Source organism: Narcine bancroftii, chromosome 6 (genome assembly GCF_036971445.1).
Source record: "Narcine bancroftii isolate sNarBan1 chromosome 6, sNarBan1.hap1, whole genome shotgun sequence".
NCBI classification, from domain to species: domain Eukaryota; kingdom Metazoa; phylum Chordata; class Chondrichthyes; order Torpediniformes; family Narcinidae; genus Narcine; species Narcine bancroftii.
This window is the reverse complement of record NC_091474.1, coordinates 147,381,194-147,408,437: the sequence shown is the minus strand read 5'-3', so window position 1 is coordinate 147,408,437 and position 27,244 is coordinate 147,381,194. Positions and strand designations below refer to the sequence as shown.

General features: G+C 37.4%; 1 protein-coding gene across 7 annotated transcripts in view; it reads left to right on the top strand.

The window, feature by feature from the left end:
• LOC138736582 (rho-associated protein kinase 2-like) overlaps positions 1 to 27,244 on the top strand; it is a 177,333-nt gene that overhangs the window by 124,293 nt on the left and 25,796 nt on the right. For all 7 annotated transcript variants that reach the window (XM_069886317.1, XM_069886316.1, XM_069886314.1 and 4 more), the window contains 10 exons: positions 326 to 432; positions 1,877 to 2,036; positions 4,352 to 4,512; positions 6,431 to 6,615; positions 10,260 to 10,329; positions 10,675 to 10,778; positions 12,903 to 13,089; positions 17,242 to 17,335; positions 21,049 to 21,143; positions 26,084 to 26,275. In XM_069886317.1, the coding sequence (XP_069742418.1) occupies positions 326 to 432; positions 1,877 to 2,036; positions 4,352 to 4,512; positions 6,431 to 6,615; positions 10,260 to 10,329; positions 10,675 to 10,778; positions 12,903 to 13,089; positions 17,242 to 17,335; positions 21,049 to 21,143; positions 26,084 to 26,275 (1,355 nt within the window). The remainder of the gene's footprint in view (positions 1 to 325; positions 433 to 1,876; positions 2,037 to 4,351; positions 4,513 to 6,430; positions 6,616 to 10,259; positions 10,330 to 10,674; positions 10,779 to 12,902; positions 13,090 to 17,241; positions 17,336 to 21,048; positions 21,144 to 26,083; positions 26,276 to 27,244) is intronic.

Sequence of the window (27,244 nt, the reverse complement as noted above, 5' to 3'; positions counted from 1 at the left end):
CATTTTCTAGGAATGCAAACACCCTCTCCCTCCCCGCTCCCACCTGTAATGATGGATGTTCCCTGTATATACTTGAAGTTGTAAAAAAAAATCTTGTTTTCTTCCAATAAAAATATTAACATCTTTAAAATTTTGAGTAACATAATGTTACTACATGCAAATTAAAGTCATAATCCTTGTTTACTCCTTAAAAAGGATAATACTAACAAAATTAGTGCTGTTGAAATAAGAAATTCATTTGGAACATTAATATTTCCAGGAGTAGTTGTCCATTTTGGTGGACAAGTAGCTGATTTAAATATTACTAATCTAAAGTTATTTGCAGGGCGGATTTCATCAATTGGTGATGAACTGAAAAACACTAAAAGCACGTTGTCTAAAACTGAAATGGAGAAAAGACAGCTACAAGATAAGCTAACTGACTTGGAAAAGGTAATATAAACTTTATTTTGGAACATGAACTTTTACCACCTTTTGAGGTTTTATTAGGTACATTCATTCCTTTTTAAAAATACAATTAACAACCAGATTATGATGTCAGGCATAGGAAGACTTAACAGATAGCAGATTCTAATTCACATGACTTGAGTATTGACTATAAGAAGCCATGTGCATTTGTATAGAGTCTTTAATGTGATTATTGATTGGGAGTTGTGGCATTTGTATTAAGTTATGTTTGTGTATTGTTACGAGCCCAGAGAACCCCAAAACCTAGCAGCAATAGATATTCACCAAGACAAATGGTTATTTAAACAAAAGTTGCTTTTAATTATCTTTAAACGTGAAAACAGAATCACACTTTAACTTAACACTATTGACTTAACTAACCTAACATAACCCCCTTTTAATTCTAAGCACACGTGTATGTAATGAGTGTGTAAGTTCAGAAAAGTTCTTTGATTCACAGTCCAATCTCACTGCCCATTCCTCCAATTTCACTGGTTGCAGGCAATTCTTATACTGTGCACAGAATTTAACATTCATAAAGTTCACCAGGTGCTTGAAAGGTAAATGGTTACCGCTCAGGAAGTTTCTTGTCAGTTTTCAGAGAGAGATATGTTGTTCACTGGACATGCACAACTGATTCCTTTTTAATTAGCCATTTCAGCATTCTCAGGGTTCTCCAGGTGATAACCTCTTTCTTTCAGATCACCACAGAGTTCCTTTTTGTTTTTCCTATTTCAAGTGAAACATTAGACAGCCAGTCCTCTCCTCTTGCATGAACCACTAGGGCTTTGATCTGGCTGAACCAAGCACTTGCAACCTGTCTTCCAAATGGGGTTTTCCTTTTCCACAAGTTAGCCAGCTTGTCCTGTTCCAGTTCCAGCTGCTGCTGCTGACTGTAAAATTGTAGAACTGATCTGTGTGTGTGTGTGTGTCTCTCTCTCTCTTTCTCTCTCTGAGAAAAAACTTGTTTTCCTCTCTCTGCTTGCAAAACCACATGATCCACTCCAGTCTGTGGCTCCAACAAGTTCTTTCATTTGTTGTCTTTGTAAACAACAATCCATTAGTGAAGTCTCTTGGGCACTCTCCAATGCTTTTGCAAAGGCTCTGGGCCCGACATGTCTAGCTCCAGTACTTTAAATAAGATCTGTTTTAAAGTGTTTGTATGTGACCTACACTAAAAAAAAACCTGCCCCAATTTATTTCCCAAAAACATATCTACATACAATACAAACACAACATAATCTGTCACAATATGTTCATTTCATCTATTGCTCTTGCATGTGTAGTATTGTACCTCCAAAATTTTAAAGTAAATAATTGCATTCATTAATTATGAAATTTTTAAAAATCTAAATGTATCAAATTTACTTTCAGCGAAAGGATTTCTGTTTGAAATGCTATTTTTCATTTCTCGTTGATTTGTATGCAGGAGAAAAATAATATGGAAATAGACATGACATATAAGCAAAAAGTGTTACAGCAACATCTAGAGCAAGAAGAAGCTGAGCACAAAGCTACCAAGGCACGTCTTGCAGACAAAAATAAAATCTATGAGTCTATAGAAGAAGCAAAATCGGAAGCTATGAAGGGTGAGTTATTGCTTGAACACGTTGAGGAAATGCTGTTGGTCCTGAAATTTTTTGAGAGCGAGAGTAAATGAAACAGATCTTGCTCCTGCTTGATTTCAAATTCATTTTGGAAAAGTTAATAGCAACTGTTTTGATTGTGTAGGTACTTATGATTTTAAAATTCTTTAGGAACTTGGTTTGGTTTGAAATTCCAGTTATCATATGTTCATTGGCTCCATACCTGACTCACTGTTACACACTCTCAATTAAGCACTGAAATTTCCTTGGCTTAGTATATGTAAATCCTTTGGGAGGAGAGTCAGTCAAGTTCATTGTGAAATTATTAAGCAACACTATATAAATATAAAAATGTAAATATTTCTTCAATAGAATCATGCAATTAAAAGGAAAAGAACACTTTACTGCTGTATGAAGAAAGTTTTTTGTGGATAGTCACCAGCTGCAGTTGATTCATTTTGCCTATCTGGACTTGCTGATACCATGAAACAATGACAGTGAACACTATGTTCTGGAGCATGGAACTTGTACCTTTTGTGTTTGCCATCTTCCATGCTGATATGCTCATTTGGGTCCTTCAGTCAGGATTGGGTCTACCTCCTTTTGCCACACTCAATTACCTCATTTAAATCCCCATTTTAAAAAAAATCAAGTATCTTGTTACTGAAGTGGAAGAAAATATAACTTGTCTTCTTAATTACCCCTCACATTGCATTTTTTGGTGCTGCATCCAAAGTGTGAATTCCTCTTTCCAGAATGATGTAAATGAAAGCGTTCATAATGAATTGTCACTGCTTTGCCTAATTGAAGGCTTAGTCTCATTCTCTGCACCACATGGAATCTGTTATTATTTGTACATCAGGGGATTTTTGCTCATTTTGGATTTGGCTTCTCCGAAAACAACAAATTAAACCCATTTATTTCTCAATATTATATGTAACAAGATAGAATTTATCAAGAGAAGTTCAAGTTCTTAAATGAGCATCCATCCATTTAAGTGTTATGACCACTTTTGATTCTGAAGCTCTTCCTGTGGACCTGACAATCTTCAGCTATCTTTGAGTTTTGCCTCCTTTCTACCTTGAAACTTTACTTCTGAGTGTTTTGTGATCTTATAACACTTGAGGATTTTTCTGCTCTTAATCCAAATTAATAACTAATGGATTACCAAGGCTCAGCCATTGAAATGTCAGTTAGATGCAACAAAATTAATTGACCAAGGTGGCTGCATATGGATTCCTCTCTTCAGCCTCCCATCTTCTCTCTAAATTAGACAACAGAAAACCTAATTTTGTACATCACAATTTAAATTCTAAAAAATCACAAGGAAGGTCATGCAAGAGAAGGTAATCTCTTGCTCAAAACAGTATGATTTGTGAAAAGGTACACATTTTAATACAGATTTAACATTGAATATTGCATCTGAATAAGCCACATGGTAACCAGAGCCATGAGTGTAAAGATCTTTGTTCAGCATGGTGCCAAGAATTCTGCAGGAGACCTGGTAGAAGATTCTCTTGGGAGAAACTCAAAGTACCCTGAGGTTTTATAATTTTAAGCATAAGCCTAACCGCAAGCGAGAAAATAAAGTTTTATTCGTCATAGTGACAGTTTTCTTTAACATTCGGAAAGTGAACACGTGGCTCCATTGGAATTACATATTTACAATGGAGCACATCTCAAACGACAGGAATGCCACTGCATATTCAAACACCCCTATAAGGAATCCAGTGCAGAGTTGCCTTTTTAACATTGCAATCCTTGTCTTAGATTGAAGACTGGTCTTTATTGGTATTAATTGGCTTCTACCCTATCCCATAACTATTGAAAGATGTCCCACATCTAACAATCCCAAACACAGAGCAATAAATGATTTTTTTTTACTTTTAAGTGAAGTTCAGTTTTAATAATTGTAGCTTTGGATTTATATTATAATTACCTTTAAACATTTTAAAAAATTATTGTTAATTAAAATATTGTTTATGATTTGGACTTTTAAGACATTTTCCTTCCAATTTATTTCCATCCAAAAGGAATTCAAAATTCTGCTTCAACATTTGAAACATCTTTAGTCCCAGTCTAGTTTTGAACTAATTGATCCTTATTTTGTTTCCTCTTACTTTTGAAGAAGTGGTGCAACACCTCCTGTCATCTCTTGACCTCTGGCCTCCACTCACCCAATAACACTTAAAAATAGCTTTGTGGAATCCGTGGAACTCTGTAAGGTTTTTGTTTGCTGCAAGTCCTGGTGTTACATAGGATTGATAGATCTGTATTTAGTGGTATGGATAATTTTCTTAATGACTGTGTTTATTCAGAAATGGAAAAGAAGCTGCAGGAAGAGAGGAGTTCAAAGCAAAAAGTTGAAAATTGTCTTCTCGAAGCTGAAAAGCAATGTTCAATGTTAGACTGTGATCTTAAACAAGCACAACAAAAAATAGAAGAATTGCTTAGTCAAAAAGAAAAATTAACTGAAGAGGTGAGTATACTACAGAGTGGTGCATGACAGAGATTTGATTCATTCAGCTGTGCATTCACACTAGTGTTTCATAAATCATTTGAGAATATTTGATTTTGGACATGTGGGTAACTGGTGTGGTCTGCTGAATACTGGTTAAAAACACACCAAAATGCTGGAGGAACTCAGCTGGTCTTTCAGCGTCCATGGGTGACAAAGATATATTCTTGACATTTTGGGCCTGAGACCTTCTTCAAGGAATAAGCAGAAAGAACAAAAAACAGCAAATCTCAGAATACAAATAATGCTGGGTGTGGGGAGGAATCCAGGCCAACAAAAGGTGTTCATTGGATATGATAAGGAGAGAGGTGAGAATTAACTATGGCTGTGCAAAAGGAGACAGAGAAAAAGGAGAGAGACAGAGTTGGGGAAGGCGATGGGAGAAGAAGTGAGTGGGAGGAGGGGGGGGTTTACAAAAGCCAGAGAAGTCAATATTAATGCCATCCATATGGAGGGTGCTTTCAATTTGCAGGTGGTCTCAGTCTGAGAGTACATGAGACCCTGGGGCAAACATATCAGCAAGGGAATAGGATGGGAAATTGAAATGGGTGGCCACTGGGAGATCCACAGTATTGTGGCAGATAGAGCCGAGGTGTTCACAAAGCGATCTCCGAGTCTGCACCCATTCTTTCCGATGTAGGGGAGATCACAAAGGAGCACTGGATGCAGGAGGTGATCCTTGCAGAATCACAAGTGAAATGCTGCTTCACTTGGAAGGACTGTTTGGAGCCTCAAATTGTGGTGAGAGAGGGGTGTGAGTGCAAGTGGAACATCTCCTGCAGTCACGGGTAAGTCCCAAGAGGATGTTTAGCAGGGAGGGAGGAGTGGGCAAGGGAATTATGGAGGAAGCAATCCGTGCAGAAAGCAGAGAGGTGAATATGTGTCTAGTGGTAGCAGAAATGGCAGAGGAGGATGTGTTGGATGTGGAGGCTGGTGGGGTGGTAGGTGAGGACAAGAGGAAACCTGTCCTGTTTGCGCATTGGGGTGGCGGGGGCCAGGGTAGATGTGTGGATAATGGAGGATGTGCAGATGAGCGCCTAGGTGATGGTGGTAGAGGGAAAGCCATGCTGTTTGAAGGAGGACATTTCTGATGATCTGGCATGGAAGTCCTCATCCTAGAAGCAGATGCTATAGAGATGGAAGAATTAAGATAAATTCTATTCCAAATTGTAGAAGTAGCTGTGGGAGGTCCCACAGCTACCTCGACGACACCTCTTGACATCCCACAACTATCTCGACTACACCTCTTGATATCCCAGAGCTACCTCGATGATACCTCTTGACATCCCACAACTATCTTGACTACACCTCTTGATATCCCAGAGCTACCTCGATGATACCTCTTGACATCCCACAGCTACCTCAACGACACCTCTTGACACTCCACAGCTACCTTGACTACACCTACCTTGTTTAAACCCTCCCTACTTCTTCCTTTGCTTTCCCCCCAGCTCTGTCTCTCTCCCTATTCCCTGACTCCTTTCCCACAGACATATCAATTCTTACCTTTCTCTTTACCATATCCAATTAACATTTATTGTTGGTCTGGATTCCTTCCCCAGCCACCATTGTTTGTATTCTGAGATTGCTGTTTTTTTTTGCCCATTCTGCTTATCCCTTGAAAAAGGGCTCAGGCCCAGAAAATCAGCATTGTATATCTTTGTCTCCTATGGGCACTGAAAGACCAGCTGAGTTCCTCCAGCATTTCAGAGTGTTTCTACTACAATCACAACATCTGCAAACATTCATGTTTCATTCTGAATACTGGTTAAATTAATGATGGCATAATTTGGATGGAGTGAAAAAAACATCAATTGTTTTGTACTCCAATCTTGTTTTTTTTTCATGTTTGGAATAAATTTTATTTTTTCATTTTCAGATAAAAAATTTGTCATTGAAGATAGAACAGGAGACACAAAAACGTAGTTTAACTCAGAATGACCTGAAGATGCAGACACAACAAGTAAATTCACTGAAAATGTCAGAGAAACAGCTGAAGCAGGAGATAAATCACTTGGTGGAGACTAAACTGAGTCTGGAAAAGCAGATAGGAGAGCTGCGAAAGTATGTTTTGCATTTATTGCATTATTTTTTCAAGTTCCATTCAAATAACAAATTTTAGGGATTTAATAATGAACCTGACTTTGAGCTCCCAGCTTTGCTATTTTGATTTGGGCAAGGTGCAGGTTTTTTTCCCAAATAAATGATTATATTGTGCATTACTAATCTGTATTTTCACCATCAGATCTGAAATTACAGCTATCACTTTGGTATCAATTGCTGGAAAAATGAGATTCTGTAGCTAGGTGAGACCACTGATTGTTTCTAAGCTTATCTCAGTGGATACAGAAAAAGGGTATGGGTGTGCACTTAGCCAAATACTTTGTGTAAAATTGAAGAATAGTGAAATTTACCTTGGGTGCCTGCTTCATTTAGAAATACTTGTTGAAAATTTGGTGATACAGTATTTGGATTTGCTTATTGATTTTTTTTTTACTTCAAAGATGCTTCCTTGAAATGTTGGCATATTTCCATTGTGCATTAGTTCTTTCTCAAAATAGGATTCCTTTAAACCATTTGCTTGTTTAAATCCAAATAATTATTGTCTCAACTTGTTTTCTTTATCCTTGGGGGATGGGTGTTGGTTTTGAACAGTCAGTTTGAAGCCGATGAAATATTTGCTATAAATATTCAGAAAATGACTGAGCGCTAGTCAGGTTGTTTTGTCATGTTGGGGTACCTTGAAGAAGAGCTCAGGCCCAAAACGTTGATTTAAATATCTTTATCTCCTTGAATGCTGCGAGGTGTACTGAGTCTGCCAGCATTTCTGTGTTTTTGCTGTGTAATTTCAACCTCTTCATTATTTTTCAACATAATTCAAATTATTTTATTAAGATGCTGCCAGAATACTTTAGTTCACTCTTTGTGCACAAGTAATAATTATGACGTGCTTTATCTTGAAGTTAATTTGCCTACTTTTTTTGCGATAGTTAGTGGTATGGTTTGAAAAACCATGTCCAAAAAGGGCTACTTGAACAATAATGCCTCTGGTTCAGAGATTGAACAGATGATCAAGAATATTAGTTTTCCTTCCATGGACATTATGTTTGGAAGAATGTTATCATCTGTATGCAAGGATGGTGTCATTTGTTTCCTTTTCCAGTTTTTTTTGATATGTTTAGATTTTTTTTCTTGAACCATAGAATCACACACCATGAAGCAGATCCACGGGCCCAGCTCGTCAATGCTGAACAATGCGCTCTCTTGCTTTTGTCCCACCTGCCTACATTAGACCCATACCTCTCCAATCCCCTCCCATCTATGTTGCCATCCAAGTGTTTCTGAAAGAAATCTAACATACCTGCCTCTACCACTTTGTGTGGCTGCTCATTCCATATGACCTCTATCCTGTGAATGAAAACCTGTCTTCTTGCATCTTTTCTAAATTCATTCTCCCTCACCTTAAAGTTTTGCCCTCTCATTTTAGATTCTCCCACTCTAGGAAACAGATTGTTAGTATTCACACTATTAGTACCTCTCATGATTTTTGTAGACCTCTATGAGATCCCCTCTCAACCTCCTGCACTCCAAGGAAAATAGGACCAATTTTTCCAGACTCATGATAACTCAACTTCCTTAATCCTGGCAACAACCTCATGAAGTCTTCTGTGCCCTTTCCAATTTTATAATATCCTTCCTATAGTTCAGCAACGAACATGCAGTATTGCAGGTGTGGATTTGCCAACATCTTGTATCTTCAACATGACATTCCAACATTTGTATTCAGTGCCCCAACAGACTGAGGCAAATGTCCCAAATGCCCTTTCATTATTTTGTGCACCTGTGCTGCTATCTTTAAAGAGCTATGTACTTACATATCTGGGACCCTCTGCTCCACAACATTGTTTATGACCTCGCTGTTAGCAGAATATGCCCTGGCTTGGTTTGACTTCTAAATTCAGTACCTCTCACTTCTCAGAATTCCGTAGCCCAATTTCCCATCTGGTCCAGATCCTATTACAAATACAGGTAACCACATTCACTGTCAACTGCAAGCCATAATTTCATGTCATCAGTGAATTTACCTTGCACAAATATCCTTGTTCAATTCATACATGTATACTATAAAAGCAGAGATCCTAGTTCCCAAACCTGAGGCACTCCACAGGTCATGGTCCTTCAGTCAGAAAAAATTGCCCTCTGCAACCACTCTGTAACACCTATAATTAAGTCAGCTTTTTTTTGTCCAGTTGGCGAGTTGACCTCCTCTCCTATGTGCCCTAGCTTTTCATAACAACCTTCCATGTTCCAAATGCTATACTGAATACCAATAGAAATAATATCACATTTTTGCCTCGTCTTCCCATTTCATAAATATTTTATCAAGTTTATGAGATATTATTGATGACACATAAAGCCATGCTGGCACTCTTTAATTTTCCCCTATCCCTCCATTTCTACCAGAATTCTCTTCAGCATTTTTCTCTCCAACACTGATGTCAAATCAACAGGTCTATTGATAATTGGATTATTAATGCAGCCCTTCAACAAGGCACAACATTTGCCACCCTTATATTCTCCAGAATGTCTCCTGGCCTCAGCAGTGTTAAAAATGTCAGTTAAGGTGCCATCCCACAATGTTCTTTGATTCACTTGGTCTGGGCTCAGAGATTTATCCACCCTGATGCAATCTCAGACTAGTAACAACTTATTAATGATGCATACATGTCTGAGAGTGTCCTTGATTGCCTCTTTTGCCTTTCCATTCCTGTTTATCCCATTCAATATCAAACACATTCACTAAACAGTCATTTAAGATCTTCCCCATTTCCTCCTGCAGCACATAGATGCCGCTGCTGATCCTTTAGGAGACATTCTTTCTTGTTCTCAACATACAGAAGATCTTTTTTTATTTTCCCTTGCACCGTGCCAGCATTATCTCTTGACCTCTTTTAGCTCTTCTTATTTCCCTTCTTGCTATGCTCCTGCATTATTTATACTCATCAAGGGATTCCTTTGAACATGTCTGACTGTATTTGAACTGTGCTATTTTTTTCTTCCTGATCTTTGCCTCTGCATCTCTTGTTAACCAGGGTTTCTTTACCCTTCCATTCCTACTCATTACCCTACGGGGAACATGTTTATTCTGAATTTTCTCTTGGCAGTTGTGTTTTAACTCTTTAACATTTAGATAAAGTCAACTTTTGCTAACTCCTGCCTAATCTTGTAGAAGTTGGCCTTGTCCCAATTTAGGATTGTAATTTGAGGATCAGTACTATCCTTGTCCAAGACTATCTTAAACTTAATAGAATTAAGGTCACTGGTCTCAAAGTATTCCCCTGCTTATACCTCAGTTACTTGACAGATTAAAGATTGGCTAGCCTTAGCTTTAAAACAAAAAAAAACTGATTTCTTGTAAATGGGTATAAGAATATTTTCAGTGGTTTGGTTTCTTTAGAACTAGTAACCCACATTTTTAATGTGAAATTGGAACTGTTACTTTTTGTACATGACATTGACTTTGTTTAGTGGATAACAGGTATTTTTAATTGACAAGAATTTCTTTCCCCTAACATTTGGCAATAATCCTTGATACTTGAATAATACCTAAGTGTAAAAGCTGGAAGAAAAGTACATTTCTCACCTATGTTTCCTATATTTGTTCTTGAATTTGTAATTTTTGTTTTGAATTATATCCACTATTACAGAGAACGCCAGGATGCAGATGGTCAAATGAAAGAGCTTCAAGACCAGTTGGAGGCAGAACAGTATTTTTCAGTATGTCCTCCATTTTTGACTTTAAAGTGAAGAAACCTTGAATCTACCTACATACGTTAAATCATTTGTATGTCCTGACATTCAAAATGGTCACAACAGATAGAAAGGTCCAAGTGAGAGAACTACTGTTCATAATTGACCACAATAAAGAACAGCTGTATTTATTTAAACAGAAGCAGAAAGGGAGATGAGATAATGCACTCAGCCATTGCTTTAGGCAACTGGTAGTTCTAATTAAACTTTTACTTCTGCCACATAATAGTGATCCAATTTTTTTTAAGAAAGTCAAATAATTATTTTAGATGGTCATTTAAATGTTTCATTGTTTTTTTTCCAATTCTGCAGACTTTGTACAAGACCCAAGTGAGGGAACTGAAAGAAGAATGTGAAGAGAAAAACAAACTTTGTAAGGATTTGCAACAAAAAATGCAGGAATTGCAGGATGAGAGGTGAGAATTTAGTTCTTTTAACAATCTCAAGCTGTGTATTTTACTTCAAAATACAATCTAAGTTATTGCACGTGTTCCTCTATGCTGTGCACGCGCACATGCGCACAAAGTGGAGGGTGAGCATGCACAAATGCACATTCAATCGGTTCCTTAGTGTGCGCACTCAGCTTAGAGGTAACACTGCACCAGCTAGTTCTTGCATTTCTCTGTGTGGAATCTGAATAACATGGCTTTACTTTCCACATGGCTGCATTTAACCAATGCCTGGGGCTTAACTTGTGGCCCCAAAGCATCCCAGACTTCAGGAGTATGTTCTGACCAGTGATAAGAGCTTTTAAGACTCCAAAGACATACTTCCTCTGAACATTACAGGAAGCTTTGACAGCTGGTAAAGCTTAGACCACCACTCCATCAATCCCCAGGTTAGCTGGATGTAAATACTGTGAGGCATTTGCAATCATTTTTAGGTAACTCTGATGTTCAAGGCAATTCAATTTTTAAGAAGTTATCAGTTATAATTTCGACAAAAACAATCAATGGTAATGTCAAATACAGACAATATAAATTCCCCTTTGCTTCATATTCGTGTGTTTAAGCCAATTAAAATGCAAATTTCAATGACCATTTGCCAGTGAGATCTGGCACATTGATCAATTTTGAATCTATAAAGTTCAATACAAAGCTCCAAATTTCTGGTCAATGTTATGTTTGTTTAAAAATGCTTGAAGAATAATTATCAGGAAATAAAGAATGAACTTTATCTGAAACATTTTTTTTATAAAGGGATTTCTTATCTAAGTTGTTGGTTAGACTTAATTTAATAGTTCAGTCTTAAAACAAATTTTCCTGACTCAAGTCTGAAATTAGAAGTCCAATTACAGTAAAATCCCCATTAACCCACAGGATCATGGACCCCAGAAATGCAAATTTTCTGGGTTGACTGAGACTCACTCTTATAATACCTAACTAATACACCTGCATTCAGAATACACCATTGAAAAGACAAAAGACTGCAAAATGTAAAATCATTTTTTAAAGTAGTATAGGTTTTAATTATGTAAAGTTAACTTAATCATGTAATACCTGTAAGTTACAAAATTTAAATTTGAACCCAATTCAAATTGGCACTGTTATTAGCATTGCTCTAACTGCTATGCTAACCACGCACCATCAAAATTAACCCTTTCCCAAGTTTACAGATAAAACCTTACTAATTATACATAATACTAATAAAAATAAAGATTCTTATTAGGCAGGGATAGGGAGACATTTTGGGAGAGTCGCAGTGGCAAGCGGCATCGACTGACTTATCATCCTGGTGTCCCAGTCAGACCCTCGGCTCAACCTGACTCACCTCTATGCCACTGTCTTGGTCATGTCCTTGGCACACCGTCCTCATGCTGACAACCCAACTCACCTCCAGGCCAGTGTCCCAGTCAGGTCCTCACCTTCCCTGCACTGACAACTCTACTCACATCTAACCTTTGTGCCGGTCAGGCCCTCGGTGCAACCAGACTCACCTCTACACTCGTGTCCCGGTCAGGCCCAAGGCGCACCTTCCTTTAAATTCAAACCCCATTCACAAGTGCTGTAACAGCATTGTGTGAGCCACTATGCTAACCACGCCGGCATCATAATGAACTCCCTCCCAAGTTTACTGATAAAGCCTTTTATTATACTAATAAAGATAAAGACTCTTAATAGACAGGGATAGGGAGACACTTTTGGAGGGTCACCCCAGCGGCAAGTGGCACCTGCCGCTCTTCATCCTGGGTGCTGCCATTTTATTCAAACACAACTTTATTGAATCAACTGCTGTGGGTGGGGCATTACCAGGCACTCTAGCTGGCTGAATATTTGCTCCCATCTTCACCAAGGGGTTGTTTGTTGCTTTGGAGAACATTTAATTTTACAATTTTAAACATTATTTAAACTTTTATTTTAAACTTTATTCTTTATTTATTCTTAATTAATTTTCAAAAAATATTTATTTCTTTTTTTTTGCCAGTGATCTGTGTTTCCATTTGATTGAATGATGATTAATGGGGATTTTACTGTATACTGTTTTGTTCCTTTTTGTGAGCATCCATTTTGAGTTGATTGAACTTGATTGATTCTGTGCAGAGATTCTTTGGCAGCACAGCTTGAGATCACACTCACAAAAGCAGATTCTGAGCAGCTTGCCCGCTCAATTGCAGAAGAACAGTATTCAGACCTGGAAAAAGAAAAAATTATGAAGGAGCTTGAAATTAAGGAGATGATGGCGAGGCACAAGCAAGAATTGGTGGAAAAGGATGCTACTATTGCATCAGTGAGTTGCTGTTATCTCATTATCAAAAGCAATAAAAATTGAAACCTAAATGTTATGTATATGGCCAAAATATTAATTGGCCTAAAGCACCTAAATGTATTCTGTAAATTGAGCACATAACGTATTGTCAGTGATGATGCCTAAAACTGAGGGGAGACTTTTTTTTCACATTGACTTTACGTGGAAGGGGTTGAAAGGTGTGGCAAGGAAGAGTAAGTTGGGTCAGATCCATTTTCCTGGAAATTTAAAACAACAAAGTTTGCTCACATTGTCATCCAATAGCAGAACCAAATCAATTTAGAAGTAATTTCTAGGAGGTGGCAAGTGGCTGAATTGGTTGGTTAACCTTTGAAGCAACAAGTGATGGACAAGGAAGTGCAATCAATAGGTGTGACAAGAAATGTCAATGATTGCACAGTGGGCTGGAACACTTTGTGAAGATAGAATGTGAAGTAAATTTGAGCAAAACAGCAGTGGAAAACCTAGAAGACCAGAAACTTGGGAACGCTATTAGTGGAATACACAGGAATTTCAGCAATGGAATTTGTTGCTTCTTGAATTGTGGAGTGTTTCAGAATTATGTTAATGTGGGAACCAAGTAAGATCAGGGGCATAGATTGTGGAGAAAATCCCAGTGTTGGAGGGGCATCATAGAGATTAATGGCAGACTTGGAAAATAACTCATGATCCAGAAGAAGACTCCAAGACCTGAAAAACATTGAGAGTATTGAGTCCACTATTATGGTTGGTTTAATTGCTGGGCACGTAATAGGGCTCAATCTTATTGACTGCCCAAAAGAATGGATCTTGCAAATATGTCAAGCTTTATCCACACAGCAATATCTTGCCTCCCTTCAGATTTTGTTAAATTGGAAGGCTGATTAAAGTCCTTCACCTTCTTCAATATTTAATTAGAATTGTAAGCTGTGGCTGGATTTAGAGTTGTATGGATGCCATTTCTTTTTATATTTTTGTTCCCATCCAATTCAAAATTGTGTTTTAGGAATTTGAAATTACTTTCTTAATCTCTATTGTATTTCATCTTTAATGCTTATTTTGATTGGCATCTTGGTCTATAAATCTTGCTTCCACATTAATGGACTTTAAGTGGTTATAGGTACAAAGGATTAGAATTAAGATGTTGCTGTGGAGGAATAACCTTTATAAGGTTTTAGAGCACAGCCATATGAAAATACAGCTTTGATTTTTAACATGGTTAAAAGATCATTCTGTGATTTGTAAATGTTATTTATCCACTGTAAAGTTGAAAACTAAAGAAAGTGACTCACAAGATGACCACTGTACAGTTGCACAAATTATACCCTTATTTGCAGAATCAGTTGCATCTGGTTTTCTTGAAGTGGAATGTTTATTTGAATGGACCAAAAAGATGATATTGATCTCCCGCAGTAAGGAAATTTAAGAGGGAATTTGATTTCCCTCCTATTTAAAAAAATGTAAAGCTTTTGGAGAGAATGAGAAACAGGAAGTCAATTCCATTCATTGAAGGATTTAAGATAATTGTCAAAAGAACCAGAAGCTTTTTTTTAAATGCCTTGAGTTGTTATCAAAGTTCATGTTTATTGTCATACTATATACATGACATAAGACCATGTCATAGGAGCAGAAATAGGCTAATCAGCCATTGAGTCTGTCCCACCGTTTAACCATGAGCCGATCCATTTTCCCACTCAGCGCCCCTACCCTGCCTTCACCCATAGCCTTTGATCCCTTGGCTAAACAAGAATATTAATCTCTGCCTTAAATATACCTATAACCTGGCCTCCACAACAGCCTGTGGCAACAAATTCCCTCTGGCTGAAGAAATTCATATGCATCTCCGTTCTAAGTGGACTCCCTTTAATTCTGAAGTTGTGCTCTTTGTCCCACTATCGAAAACAGCCTTTCTACATCTACTCTGTCCATGCCTTTCAACATTTGAAATGTTTCAATAAGATCCCCTCTCATTCTCCTAAATTCCAATGAATATGGGCCAAGACCCCATATTATGATAACCCTTTAATTCTTGGAATTATTTTAGTGAACCTCTTGAACCCTCTCCAATGTCAGCACATCCTTTCTGAAATGAGGAGCCCAAAACTGCTCGCAATATTCCAAATGAGGTCTCACCAGTGTCTTATAGAGACTCAACATTACATCCCCGTCCTTGTATTCTATTCTACTTGAAATGGATGCCAGCATTGCATTTGCTTTCTTCACCACTCTCTCAACCAGCAATCCTGCATGAGGACTCCCAGGTCTCTTCGCATCTGAGTATTTTCAATTTTCTCCCTATTTGAAAAAATGTTTGTTTATTTATTCTACCAAATTGCATGACTGTATCCTTTCTGACATTATTTTTCATTTGCCATTTTTCTGCCCATTCTCCTAATCTTTCTAAATCTTTCTGCAGCCTGCATATTTCCTCCAAACTACCTGCTCCTCTACCTATTTTCTTATCGTCTGTAAACTTGGCCACAAAGTCATTAATTCCATATTTCAAATCATTCACATACACATCCATCATATGCAATCCTGAGATTCTTTTTCATGCAGGCCAGTCAGAATTTCTACTGATCGGTAGTGCAAAAAAAACACTCAAGAAAAAATACGTATAGAGAGAAATGTAAACAAGAAGGCAGTGTAAACAAATTGCAATATAGAAAATAAATATTTACTAATACATAATTTGCAAAGAAAAAGTCCTTGAATGAGTCCCTGATTGAGTTTGTTGTTAGGGATTCTGATGGTGGAGGGGTAGCAGCTGTTCCTGAACCTGCTGGTATGAGTTTTGTGGCACCTTTTGCTCTATTTTCTGATAACAGCAAGAACAGAGCACCAGCAGAGGTGGTGTGGATCCTTGTTTGCTGCTGCTTTCCGACAGCAGCATTCCATGTAGATTTTTTCAATGGTGGGAAGAGTTTTGTCTGTGATGTACTAGGCTGTGTCCACTACATTTTGCAGGCTTTCTGCTCAGAGATATTGGTGCCCCCATAGCAGGCCATGATACAGCCAATCAGCACACTTTCCATTACACATCCATAGAAGTTTGCTAACATTTTCAATGTAATACCAAACCTCCGCAAGCTCCTGAGAAAGTAGAGACTCTAGCATGCTTTCTTAACTATGACATTAGTGTATTGGGTCCAGGAAAGGTCCTCTGAGATGCTGACTCCCAGAAATTTACATTTGCTCACCTCTGATCATTGGATCGTATACCTCTGGTTTTCCATTCCTGAAGTCCACAATCAGCCCCTTGTTTTGGTGAAATTGAGTGTGAGGTTGTTGTTAGTACACCATTCAATCAAGTTTTTAATCTCCCTCCTGTATGCAGACTCATTGCCCCTTTTATACAACTTACTATCGTGCTATCGAGAGCAAATTTGTAGAAGGTGTTTTTGTCGTACTGAGCCACACAATCATACAGTGAGTAGAGCAGGGGCTGAATGCAGCCTGTAGTGCTCCAGTACTGAAGGAGATTGTGAAAGAGATGTTCTTCCCAATCCTCACTGATTGTGCTTTTGAGATGAGGAAATCCAGGATCTATTTATACAATGGGGTACTGAGGTGCAGGTCTTGCAGCTTACTGATCAATTTTGAGGGGATGATGATGTTGAATCCTAAACTAGTTGATAAAGAGCATCCTGATGTATGCATCTTTGCTATCCAGATGTTTTCGGGCTTTGTGTAGAGCCAGTGAGAACTGAATAGAATAGAAAGAGTGGTACATGCACTTTCAAAAGCAACCTCCAGAAGGTAATTGAATAACTGCTTGGATTTTTTAAAAAATGCAAGATAGGAAAAGAATGGTTGTCCAGGGTGAAAAAGATTGCTCTTCAGTGGAGGTGTTAGCTAATTCATGAGCCTTGTGGCTTTTTTTTTCCAACAGATTGATATTCTGTTTCATTAGAACTAATTTTTAGTTTGGGACTTAGACAGCATTCATGGAATTTAAAGCAGAGATCCTGTAAATCTGTCTATTTTATTTGGCAAGGTCTTGTGCATCTAATCTGCAGCAAGTGCTTTTCTGTTGAAAAAGGAAAATTGCATCCATTCAGCAGAAGTGGCTACTGTAAAATTGACGATTATAAAATCTTGCATAATTTGAAATTAGCAATTGTTTTTAATTATTCTAACTTGTTTTTCTTTTAGCTTGAGGAGACTAATAGAACACTGACTGCTGATGTAGCAAATCTTGCAAGTGAGAAGGAGGAACTCAACAACAAAGTGAAGGAGCTTCAAGACCGTAAGTGCAAAAACTTCAAAATACTGTATATCAAATATTTGTTGTTTTATCCATTGTCAAATTGCCCTTTTTTGACCTGTTAATTTGACAATGAAGAAAAATTAAAAGCGTGCGATACTGAATAGTAAATACAACCTAGTCATGCGGAACAAACATCTTTTATTCAGTTTATATGAAATAAATCAAGTAAACCTTTAAGGCACTGAGCACTGTTGTAGCCATCTGGTGAAATTGCTCATTTGTCCATGTTTGCTTCCTTTTCATGTAAAAATTTGCTGCTTATGACATGTCTCACAATATCTAGAAGATTTCAAATAATATATTAATAAACTTTGTGACTAAATATCCCTATTTAGGCTGATATTTTCAGGCATTATTGAGGGTGATTAGCTTTTTTGGAGGTGAATTGTTTCATTTGCAAGAAATGAATGTGTAATTTGCCCTGCCAACTGAACATTCATCCATTGGTAATATTTCAGAGTACTGGGACTTGGGGGTCACAGATTCAAAATAAAGGCATAGGCCACTTAGGTCTGAAATGAGACTTTTTTAACTCAAAATTGTGTTTTTGGAGGACTAAGAAGGCTCAGTCATGGATGACAATTAAAACATAGATCAATAAGCTTCAGTATTTCAGAGGAGAATTGATTAAAAAAATGCTTTTGATGTGGAAGATCAGCCATTAAATGCTAGGGAGGCTCCGGGGACAGAATCCTATTTTTCATAGTATTATTGTCAGGTCTTGAATTAAGATCTGAAATTAACAAAAATGTCATAGTAAAAGTTAAAACTTTTAACTGGCCACATTGTTGACAACTCATTTTAAGTTGCATTCAAAATCTTACAATTTACAGTTTAATACCTCCTTAACTTCAATGGCGAAGTAGGAAGTCACGTGATGGAGTAGTGGCTGGACGAGTAGAACCAGCCCTCTCCAGAGAAAAGAAAATAAAAGTTTGAAAAAAACAGCTCATTAAACATAAAATACAGGAAGAGAAAGATAAAGTTACAGAGAAAAGACAGAAGATGGCACCCAGAAGAGAAAAAGTAAGAATAACAGAGAAAGGGGAAGAAGGAAAATCACTGGAGAAAAAAGAAGGCCTTACCTACATGTCGGAGAGGAGCAGCTGATATCCGACGTTGGTGAGTCCCCGGAGGAGTGGTGCCCTCTCGACCGGTGGACTTCAAAAATGGCTCTCAGAGCCAAGAAAAGGTGCGCAACTGCGCAAGTAAAAGAAAAGGTTAACACCAGTGGGAGGGGGACTCAGCTGAGGAGCAGCCAGCTGAGAGATGCCCAGCGTCGGGGCGTTCAGCTGGGGGTAGCAAGCAAGAAAGAAGAAAAGTGTGGTGAGAAAGAGAATTAAGGGCTGGAAGAGGGTTAGCGGCAGGGGATGACCTGCAGCAAGAGGCCCAGCAGCGGGGTCGGCCTGCAGCGGGAGGCCCAGCAAAAGATTGGCCTGCAGCGGGGGGCCCAGGAACAGGTTGGCCTGCAGCAGGAGGCCCGGCAACAGGAGACACCGCAGCAGGAGGCCCAGCAAGGATAAAGAAGCAGCTCATCAGAGAAGGATGAAGATACACTGGTACAGAGAAGAGAAGAAGACGCAGACGTAAATACAGACACAGAAGAAGAGGAGGAAGAAGACCAAGAATTTCAAAGGAAAGAAGAAGGTAAAATAAAAGGACAAAATTTAGATAAGGCCTTTTTTGAAGAACAAATGTAGGTGATTGAAAGAATGACAATCATTAGAATTTAGTTAAAACAAAAGAAAAATTAAAAGAGCTGAAGACAGAATGCAAAGCTTAGAGTTGGTCATGACTGAAGTAGAAAATGTGGAGGAACGAGAAGCTGCTGTAGAAATGGAGATAAATGATTTAAGAGGGAAGTTGGAAGAGAGCAAAAAAAAATTAAGGAGACACAAGATTTATTGTCACAAAAATTTGACGTATTTGAAAACTATAGTAGGCGAAACAACATAAAAATAGTGGGCCTGAAAAAAGGCGAAGAAGGGTCAGATATGAAGGAATTTACAAAAGGATGGATCCCGAAGGTGCTGGGAATGACATATTCACATGAAGAAATAGAAATTGAAAGGGCGCAGAGCACTAGTACCAAAACCGCCACCACATCAAAAACCAAGATCCATATTGGCAAAACTTCTAAGATATACGACAAGAGAGAACATACTGGAGCAGGCAAGACGAAGGTTGGAGAAGACAATAAGCCTTTGGAATATAAGGGACAAAAAATATTTTTTTTACCCGGACATAAGCTTCAAGCTTTTAAAGAAGAGGAAGGAATTCAACACAGAGAAAACAATCTTATGGAAGAAAGGTTATAATTTTATAGTAAGACATCCAGCAGTACTCAAAGTATTTATTCCTAGGGAACAGAATAGACTGTTATCGGACCCAAAGAAAGCCCAAGAATTTGCTGAACGTTTGCAGGACAGGATAAGAGAGGAGGAGGAGTGACAAGAAGGAAGACCAGCAAGAAAATATACAAAAATATGTAATAATATAAAGTAAAGATAATGTATATATAAAGATTTAAAGATGGATAAGAGAAGGGGGAAAAAAGAGAGAGCTTTGTTATATGTGTAGGAAAATAATGTTCTTGGGCGGGCTGGGGGTGAGAGGATAACGTCATTGCGAAATTGGTTTATGCTTGCAAGTAAGTTCTCAAACCGAATGGAAAGGGGAGTTGTGGTTGCCGCCAAGGGACAAAAAGGCAACCCAAGGAGGGGGAGTTCATTTGGGGTTAAAGGGTTATTGCTTGTGGGGGATTGTTGGGGTATTTCATGTCTTAGGTGCGTTGTCATATATTGAGATTAAAAAGGAAAACTTAAAGACAGTAATGGAAAAAAGGGGATGGAGGTGGTGAAGAGGTGGAAAAGAAGTGAAAATAAAGATATAAGATGGCCACATTGAACTATATGACTATAAACATTAATGGAATACATAACCAAATTTAAGAGTATTCCATTGGGAAAAAAAATCACATATAATTTAAAAGACAAAGTTACAATGTTTGAAAAAACCTGGGAACCATACATGGAACATAACAGAAAGAGCAGGCCTCGGACCACCACCACCTAAAATGATAAGAAGATAAACACGATCAGATTTAATGTGTATAAATAGATGACACGTCTTTTTTGTTTGTTTTCCTTTTGTATAAAGATGTTGTTTTATTATTGTATTTTATATTTTCAATATTTAATGTTTTTGGAGTGGGGAGGGAGGGAGGGAGGGATGGGGGGAAAAGAGAAAATTTCACTGTATATTTAAAGAGATGCATCTGTAAATATTTTGGTTGATATGGTTCATAGTACGATAAATAAAGAATTACAAAAAATACTTCAATGACGAAGTGTTTCATTCCTCAGATTCTCACGGATGTATTAACTAACATTGTTTTAAGCTATTTTTTTTGAAAATATTAGTCGGAGCTCCTTGATTTAAACTGATTTCAACAATGACTACCAAATTACAAAGTAATTTCTTGGGTTTAGCTAGGCATTTTGTACAAATGAATTTTGTGAAGACCTGAGTTTGGCATCCTAGGATCTGAAGTAAATCAGAAAATACTAAACATGTTCAGTAGGTCAGGTAACACCTAAGCATAGAGAGTCTACACTTCAGGTCAATTATAGCAATTACAATAATTTACTGTCAGATGTTAGACTCTAAAATGGTTTTGCATTTTGATTCAGAGGTTAACAAATTGAAAGAAGAAGATGCAAATCTCATCAATATTAAAGTCCAATATGACAAACAGTTGCTGAATGAGAGGACGCTTAAAACACAGGTAAGCATAAAGGAACCAAATTGTAGTTTGAAACAGTGGGATTGTGGCACAACACTATAATGCATCCAGAGAATCTGTTTAAATTTAAGCATCATATTTCAATAACACTGAATTTTCATTCAGCGAGTTAAATGTTGTTTCTTATGACCATTACCCAAAATGAACGTTGTATCTTCTATCAGTGATGAGTGGTTCAGTCTCAGGATCCATGAACACCTGCTTTTCACTTCTATAATCCATTTTGCATATTGCTCTTGAATCTTATTCTAGGATGTGCCATTCCAGAATGTACTCAAGGAATATTTTCATCTGCTTATTAAATAATTTGGTTCAGTTATTTTGCAGGTTCACTAATTTAATTGTTTGAGGAGATAACTAAGGAAATTGATTAAGGCAGGCAGTAGGTGTTGTCTATAAGAACTTTAGTATGACATTTGATAAGGTCCCAAATAACATGGTAATCTAAACATTTAGACAAGTGAGATCCCTGGTGACCCAGCAACTGGGACCCAAATTAGCTTGGGGATGGGAGGCAGAGAGTAGTGATGGAAGGATGCTTTTCTGATAGGTAGTCTGTGACTCGTGGTGCACTACTGGAACCCCAGTTTGTAATATGTAATTATTGTCTTGGATGTGAATTAAGGAGGTGAGATTAGCAATTTGTAAATGACACAGAAGTTGGTGTTAGCGTGGATAGTGAGGATGGTTCTCAAAAGGGGCTGGTTTTTATTGATATCCAGAGGCTGTTGCCAGAGATGGTGGTGGAGTCGCGTACAGTTTCAATGTTTGAGGCCACTTAATTACGAATGACATAAAAGGTTGTAGTGATAAAGAGCAGAGCTGCATAATTTGCATTCTGGAAACTAGATATGCTGGAATCTAGAACAAAAGAAATACTGGTGGTTAATGCAGTAGGTTGAGCAGTATCTGTGGAGGCAAAGAAATGGTCAGCATTTTGGGTTGAGATTCTCCATCAAAGTGTGGAAGGAAGATGGCAAGTGTATTGAAGTAAAAGGGTGGAGTGGGATATGCTGGCAGATAATATGGAACCAGATGATATCATGGGGGGGGGAGAGGGGATAAATATTATGGGCAGATGGAAGAGTTATTTTGCAGAGGCTCATCAGTGATAGGTGGAAATGTATGAAAAAACAAATTTAGGCAGATGGAGCTGGGTGGACAAGGGAAGGGATAAGGTTAGAGACAGAGTCTGGTAGAAGAAAAGAGAGGGGTGATGCATAGATGGAACCAGGTGGGGGAAGGTGATGTCCAAGTAATGGAGGGGGTGTGGTTGCAGGGATTGAAAAAGTGAACAAAGGGAGAAAGACTGAGTGGACTAATGGGAGTGAATTTCTTGAAATTGAAAAATTTAGTGAAATCTATTGTGGAATTAATAATAATCACGCATCGAAATCAATTAGGCTAAGTTTATCTTTCATATGAACAGGAGTAAGTCTCTATACCTAAAACATGTAGGATCAGATTCTTGGCTGATCTGTATCTTCTCTCCAATTGATTTGAAAGCGGAAAGTTGTTGTTTCAAGAATAATTGTATTCCAAGATCAATTGGAATCCAGTGGTAGTTTGAAATATAAAGGTCTGTTGCTGGCCATAAACAGGCGATGTACATTCCACGACTATTTTTGTGATACTCTCTGTCCTTGAATAGAATTGGACAAAATGGTGATTGGGTTTGTCCTGGAATGTCACAAATCACTGCTTGAAAAAAAATCATTCTGATAGTCTTTTTTTAAAACTGTGTTTATCCACAAGTGCTATTGATGTCAATGTTAGACATTCTTTCCCCCTCCCACACTCCTTCACTCTGCAAAAATAATAGATTTTCATATGCAGGAGTAATTAAAAAAAAAGTCTGACTGAATTATGGATGTTTTCCATTCAGTGGCTGAACATTGTGTACTGAAGCTAACATGTTATTTTTAAGTGTTTGGAAATGATCACCATTAAACTCTGAATCCAAATGATTTGAGTTATAATTTTAAGAAGCAGTAAGGAGCTTGTAAAGGGACTAATCACAGAGCAGCATTTGAATAATTCCAGAAGGATACAAAGGACCCATAGCGAAGGCTATCAGTTTGTTGTTCATTATGAAAACCAAAGTAAAAATACATTATTAAGCACCGATTCAACTTTTCATACGTTATTGCTCACAAATAATGATACAACTTTCTCAAAGTATTCAATTAATGCCATTTTTCAGGCAACAGGGTTATCGGGTTCACTGATGATTCATGATCATTGGGACACCAAGTGGCATTAATAATCCTGGTCAGTTTTGCACTTGCATTTGTCATCTTTTCATTACTTAATCAGATATTCCTGACAATTGGTGACCCTGTATGCTGAATTGAGAAATTGCCACTTGAAATTCCTTGTAATCAAAATGCATGGAGGTCTATCATTCAAAATGACAGGAATTATTGTCAGTAAGTGGTTTAGTCAATCTGAATTTTGATCACTCTTAACAAAGTGCACGACCTCACATTTTTGCACATACAGAAGATAGGCCAGGTTTTTGTTAATCCATCTATATCCCATTCAAAAATCTCGATTTCCTCATCACAATGTGCCTGCCTGACCACATATTTTCATATCAGCAGCAATTTGGAAGCTTTACATTTCATTCCCTCAGCTCATTAAAATGTAAATAGTAAACAAATGATGACAAATAACCAATCCAGAAAGTACTCAAGTTACATCCCTCAAGTCTGAAAAGGACCCATTTATTCCCACACTTTTGTCTCTAGCCCATTTTCAGTCTTCATGAACACACTTCCTTCAGTACTTTAGCCTTTTAATTTATGCACCAGCCCTTTTGGTGGCACCTAGATTTTGGAAACCTAAATACACTACATCTGCAGATTTCCCTCATCAGCGCTCCTGTCACATCTTCAAAGAATTCAAGCAATTTGCCAAGCATAATTTACCTTTCATATGGCCATGTTCATGAGGTTTGAGTTATATTTTGTTTATTTTTTTAAATAATTAGTTATTTTCTATTTGATTTGACTCTTATTATCTTTCCAACAGGAGACATTAAACTTATTGGCCTGTAGTTCCTCACTATTTGCTTTCCACCTCCCTCTGAACAAAGAGATCATTGTTTGTTTTCCAATCTTCTGGCATCCTCCTAGAATTAAGTATGTTTTGAAAAAAAAATCAAGCAATATGTCCACCATCTCCTCATCCTTTTCCTTTGACATCCTGTGGTATCTGCTATTAGCTCATGTGTTTGAGATTTTTATAGGCTTCTCCCTGTTTGCAATGAGCTCATCTGTAATCTTGGCAATATTTTCAGTGTTCTCCTGACTGAAGACTGATGCAAAACAAAATGATTTAACGTATTTCTTTGTTTTCTGTTATGTCAGTAGACTTATGCTCGAAAGAACCAATTTCTTTTATTTCTTTCTATCTTGGTTTGTCTAATCATTTATGTGGATTCAATTCTCCCGTGATGATAATACTCTAGATAAATTTTGCCATTTATGCTCCAACCTATTTAGTAGTCACACTTTGAAGATCTGTCGACTGTTACCACCTGTTTCTTCTTTTTCTTGCCATTTATGATTTCAACCCAAACCAATACTTCATTAACATCTACTGCTTCTATAATCAAAACTCTGGTATCTTCCTTGATTAACAAAGCTACTCTGTTGCCTTTCCCTTTTGGAACAAATATCCTGGAATATTGGGCACCTGGTCTTGGTCACCCTGCAACCATGTCTCTGAGATTATTGTTGCATCAAACTCACCTGTTGCTGTATGTACTGTCTTGTAATCAAATAAAGACTGCAGAGCCTTTGTTTTTTTTTAATATATAGTATTCAGAACTCTGGATTTTCTCTTTTTTTTGTACATTTTCTGCCTTAGTTTGTTGCCCTTTGCTTGACAATTTCCCCATTTGCTACCCTTCCGCCATTGCTTTTTCATTTCCTCTTGATTTATTAAACATCCAGTTCTTGGACCAGACAATGCAGGTCATGGACATAATAGTTGAACTGGCCTCAACAACTTTTAGGTCAGAGCTTTCTAGGGTTTTGCCATTTTTTTGCATAAAAAAGTGTTTGTCTTCACCACATGTAAAGTGTGCTTTTGTTCTGGTCTGCCATTTGAGGGCATAAATTCTTCCTCTCCTTTACTCTCTCTCGCACACTTGAGAGGTGCAGAATGTAGTTTAGATAAATTCAGGGAGGAAAATGACATTATGGCAGGTAAGAAGGTGGCATGTATGTTGATCAACGATCTGTAGCAATCAAGGAGAATGCATTTCTCTAGATTTAAAAATATGCCAGTTAATTAAATTGAAACAGAAGGCTAAAAATGTATGAAGAGGAAGTATAAAATGAAATAGATAAGCAATTTAAAAATTGAATATTTAGAAAATAAAATCATAATGGTAGTGAAATAGTGAAGATATAAATGAGAAAAGTTGTCAAAGTATTGGAGGAGAAAAACATTCTGGATGCGGAGGGGGAGCAAATTACCAATGTAGAGGATTTGCTTGCAGGAATAACACTTGGATGTGAATAGGTTTGGGCGGCATAGTTAGCATAACTTTTTCAGCGCCAGCAACCCAGGTTTGAATCCAGCGTTGTCTGTCAGAGTTTGTACGTTTTCCCCTTGTCCGCGTGGGTTTCCTCTGGGTGCTCCGGTTTCCTCCCCCTTTCAAAATGTCTGGGGGCTGTTGGTTTATTGGAGTATTTGGGCAGCTTGGGCTCATTGGCTGAAAAAGAGTCTGTCACCATGTTGTATGTCCAACTTTAAAATTTTTACATTTAAAAATTGATTCTGTAACTGTTCAAGAGGCTTTCTAAAGGCATGCACCAGCACTTCACAGTGGGAAGATTTTTCTTTGCTAAAGAAACTGCATTCTCCATTGGAGAATAGAGAATTCTCAAGAAAAGTGTTTTATTTTTTAGGCTGTCAATAAATTAGCTGAAATTATGAATCGTAAAGATATGAAGAGAGACCATGGGCGTCGTGGAAATGACACTGATGTTCGTAAAAAAGAAAAAGAAAATCGAAAACTGCAATTGGAGCTAAGGTCAGAGCGGGAAAAATTAACACAAATGATGATCAAATACCAGAGAGAGCTCAATGAAATGCAAGCGGTAAGATGATGCATGAAATTTGCTACAGAGGCAGAGAGATTTTTGTTAGATAACACCCCAGTTTAGAATGTGCAGATTCTGTCCACTTTATTATGTAGCAATACTTCAATTTCTATCACTCTTTGCTTTTGTTAAAATGACCTGTGATGATCCAGTGCAAATACCTCTCAGTTTTGGTGGATTCATTTCACAAATGGTCTTTCAAGTTGAATAGTGACCTAGAAGGTAGTAAAATTTAATATTTCTATGTGGACAGTTGATTTTCAAATTAACTAGCTTTGTAAATCAATAGCTCAGGAAAGAGCATTGAAACACTTTGCACAGAGTATGGAAGCTTTGAGTATTAGACGTAAACTCAGACTAAACTATACGTGGTACCATGATTTCGAAATTAAATCTTTGAACATGCTGCATTTGGAGACAATTAGGTATTTATTGGCTGGGAGAGTTTTGGGATGGAGAGCTTACTGAGATGGAAACCCGTTACTGATGGAGGAAGAAATAGGGATAATGAAGCAGATTAGAGAAAGGATTTTCAAGAGGAAGTTATCTAAAAGACTCATTTTCTATGAAGCAAATGTGATGAAACCTTCAAACATGTTAAAATTAGATCACTAATGGATGAAATTATCTTTTGCATTAAGAGAGAGACATTAATTGTGCTCATGTTATAATAATTTTGGCTGCGGGGAAGAAATCTTTATGAAATTGTTTATTTTTATGGTTTATAAGAAAGTAAAGATAAATTATTAAAATCATGAAAAAAGTTAAGAGGGTGAGGAGCAAATTATCATTTTTGGAATGTAGAAAATATCTAATGTATAGAAAGAATGAAAACAAAATTCAACAGAATGGGTTTAATTAAGGAAAAAAAAAGTCAAGCTCTTCAGGAAACAAACAAGTCAGATGAAGCATTGGTTTAATTTGTATTGTGTGGGTTTTTAAATACTTAATTGGTTCATATGGCTA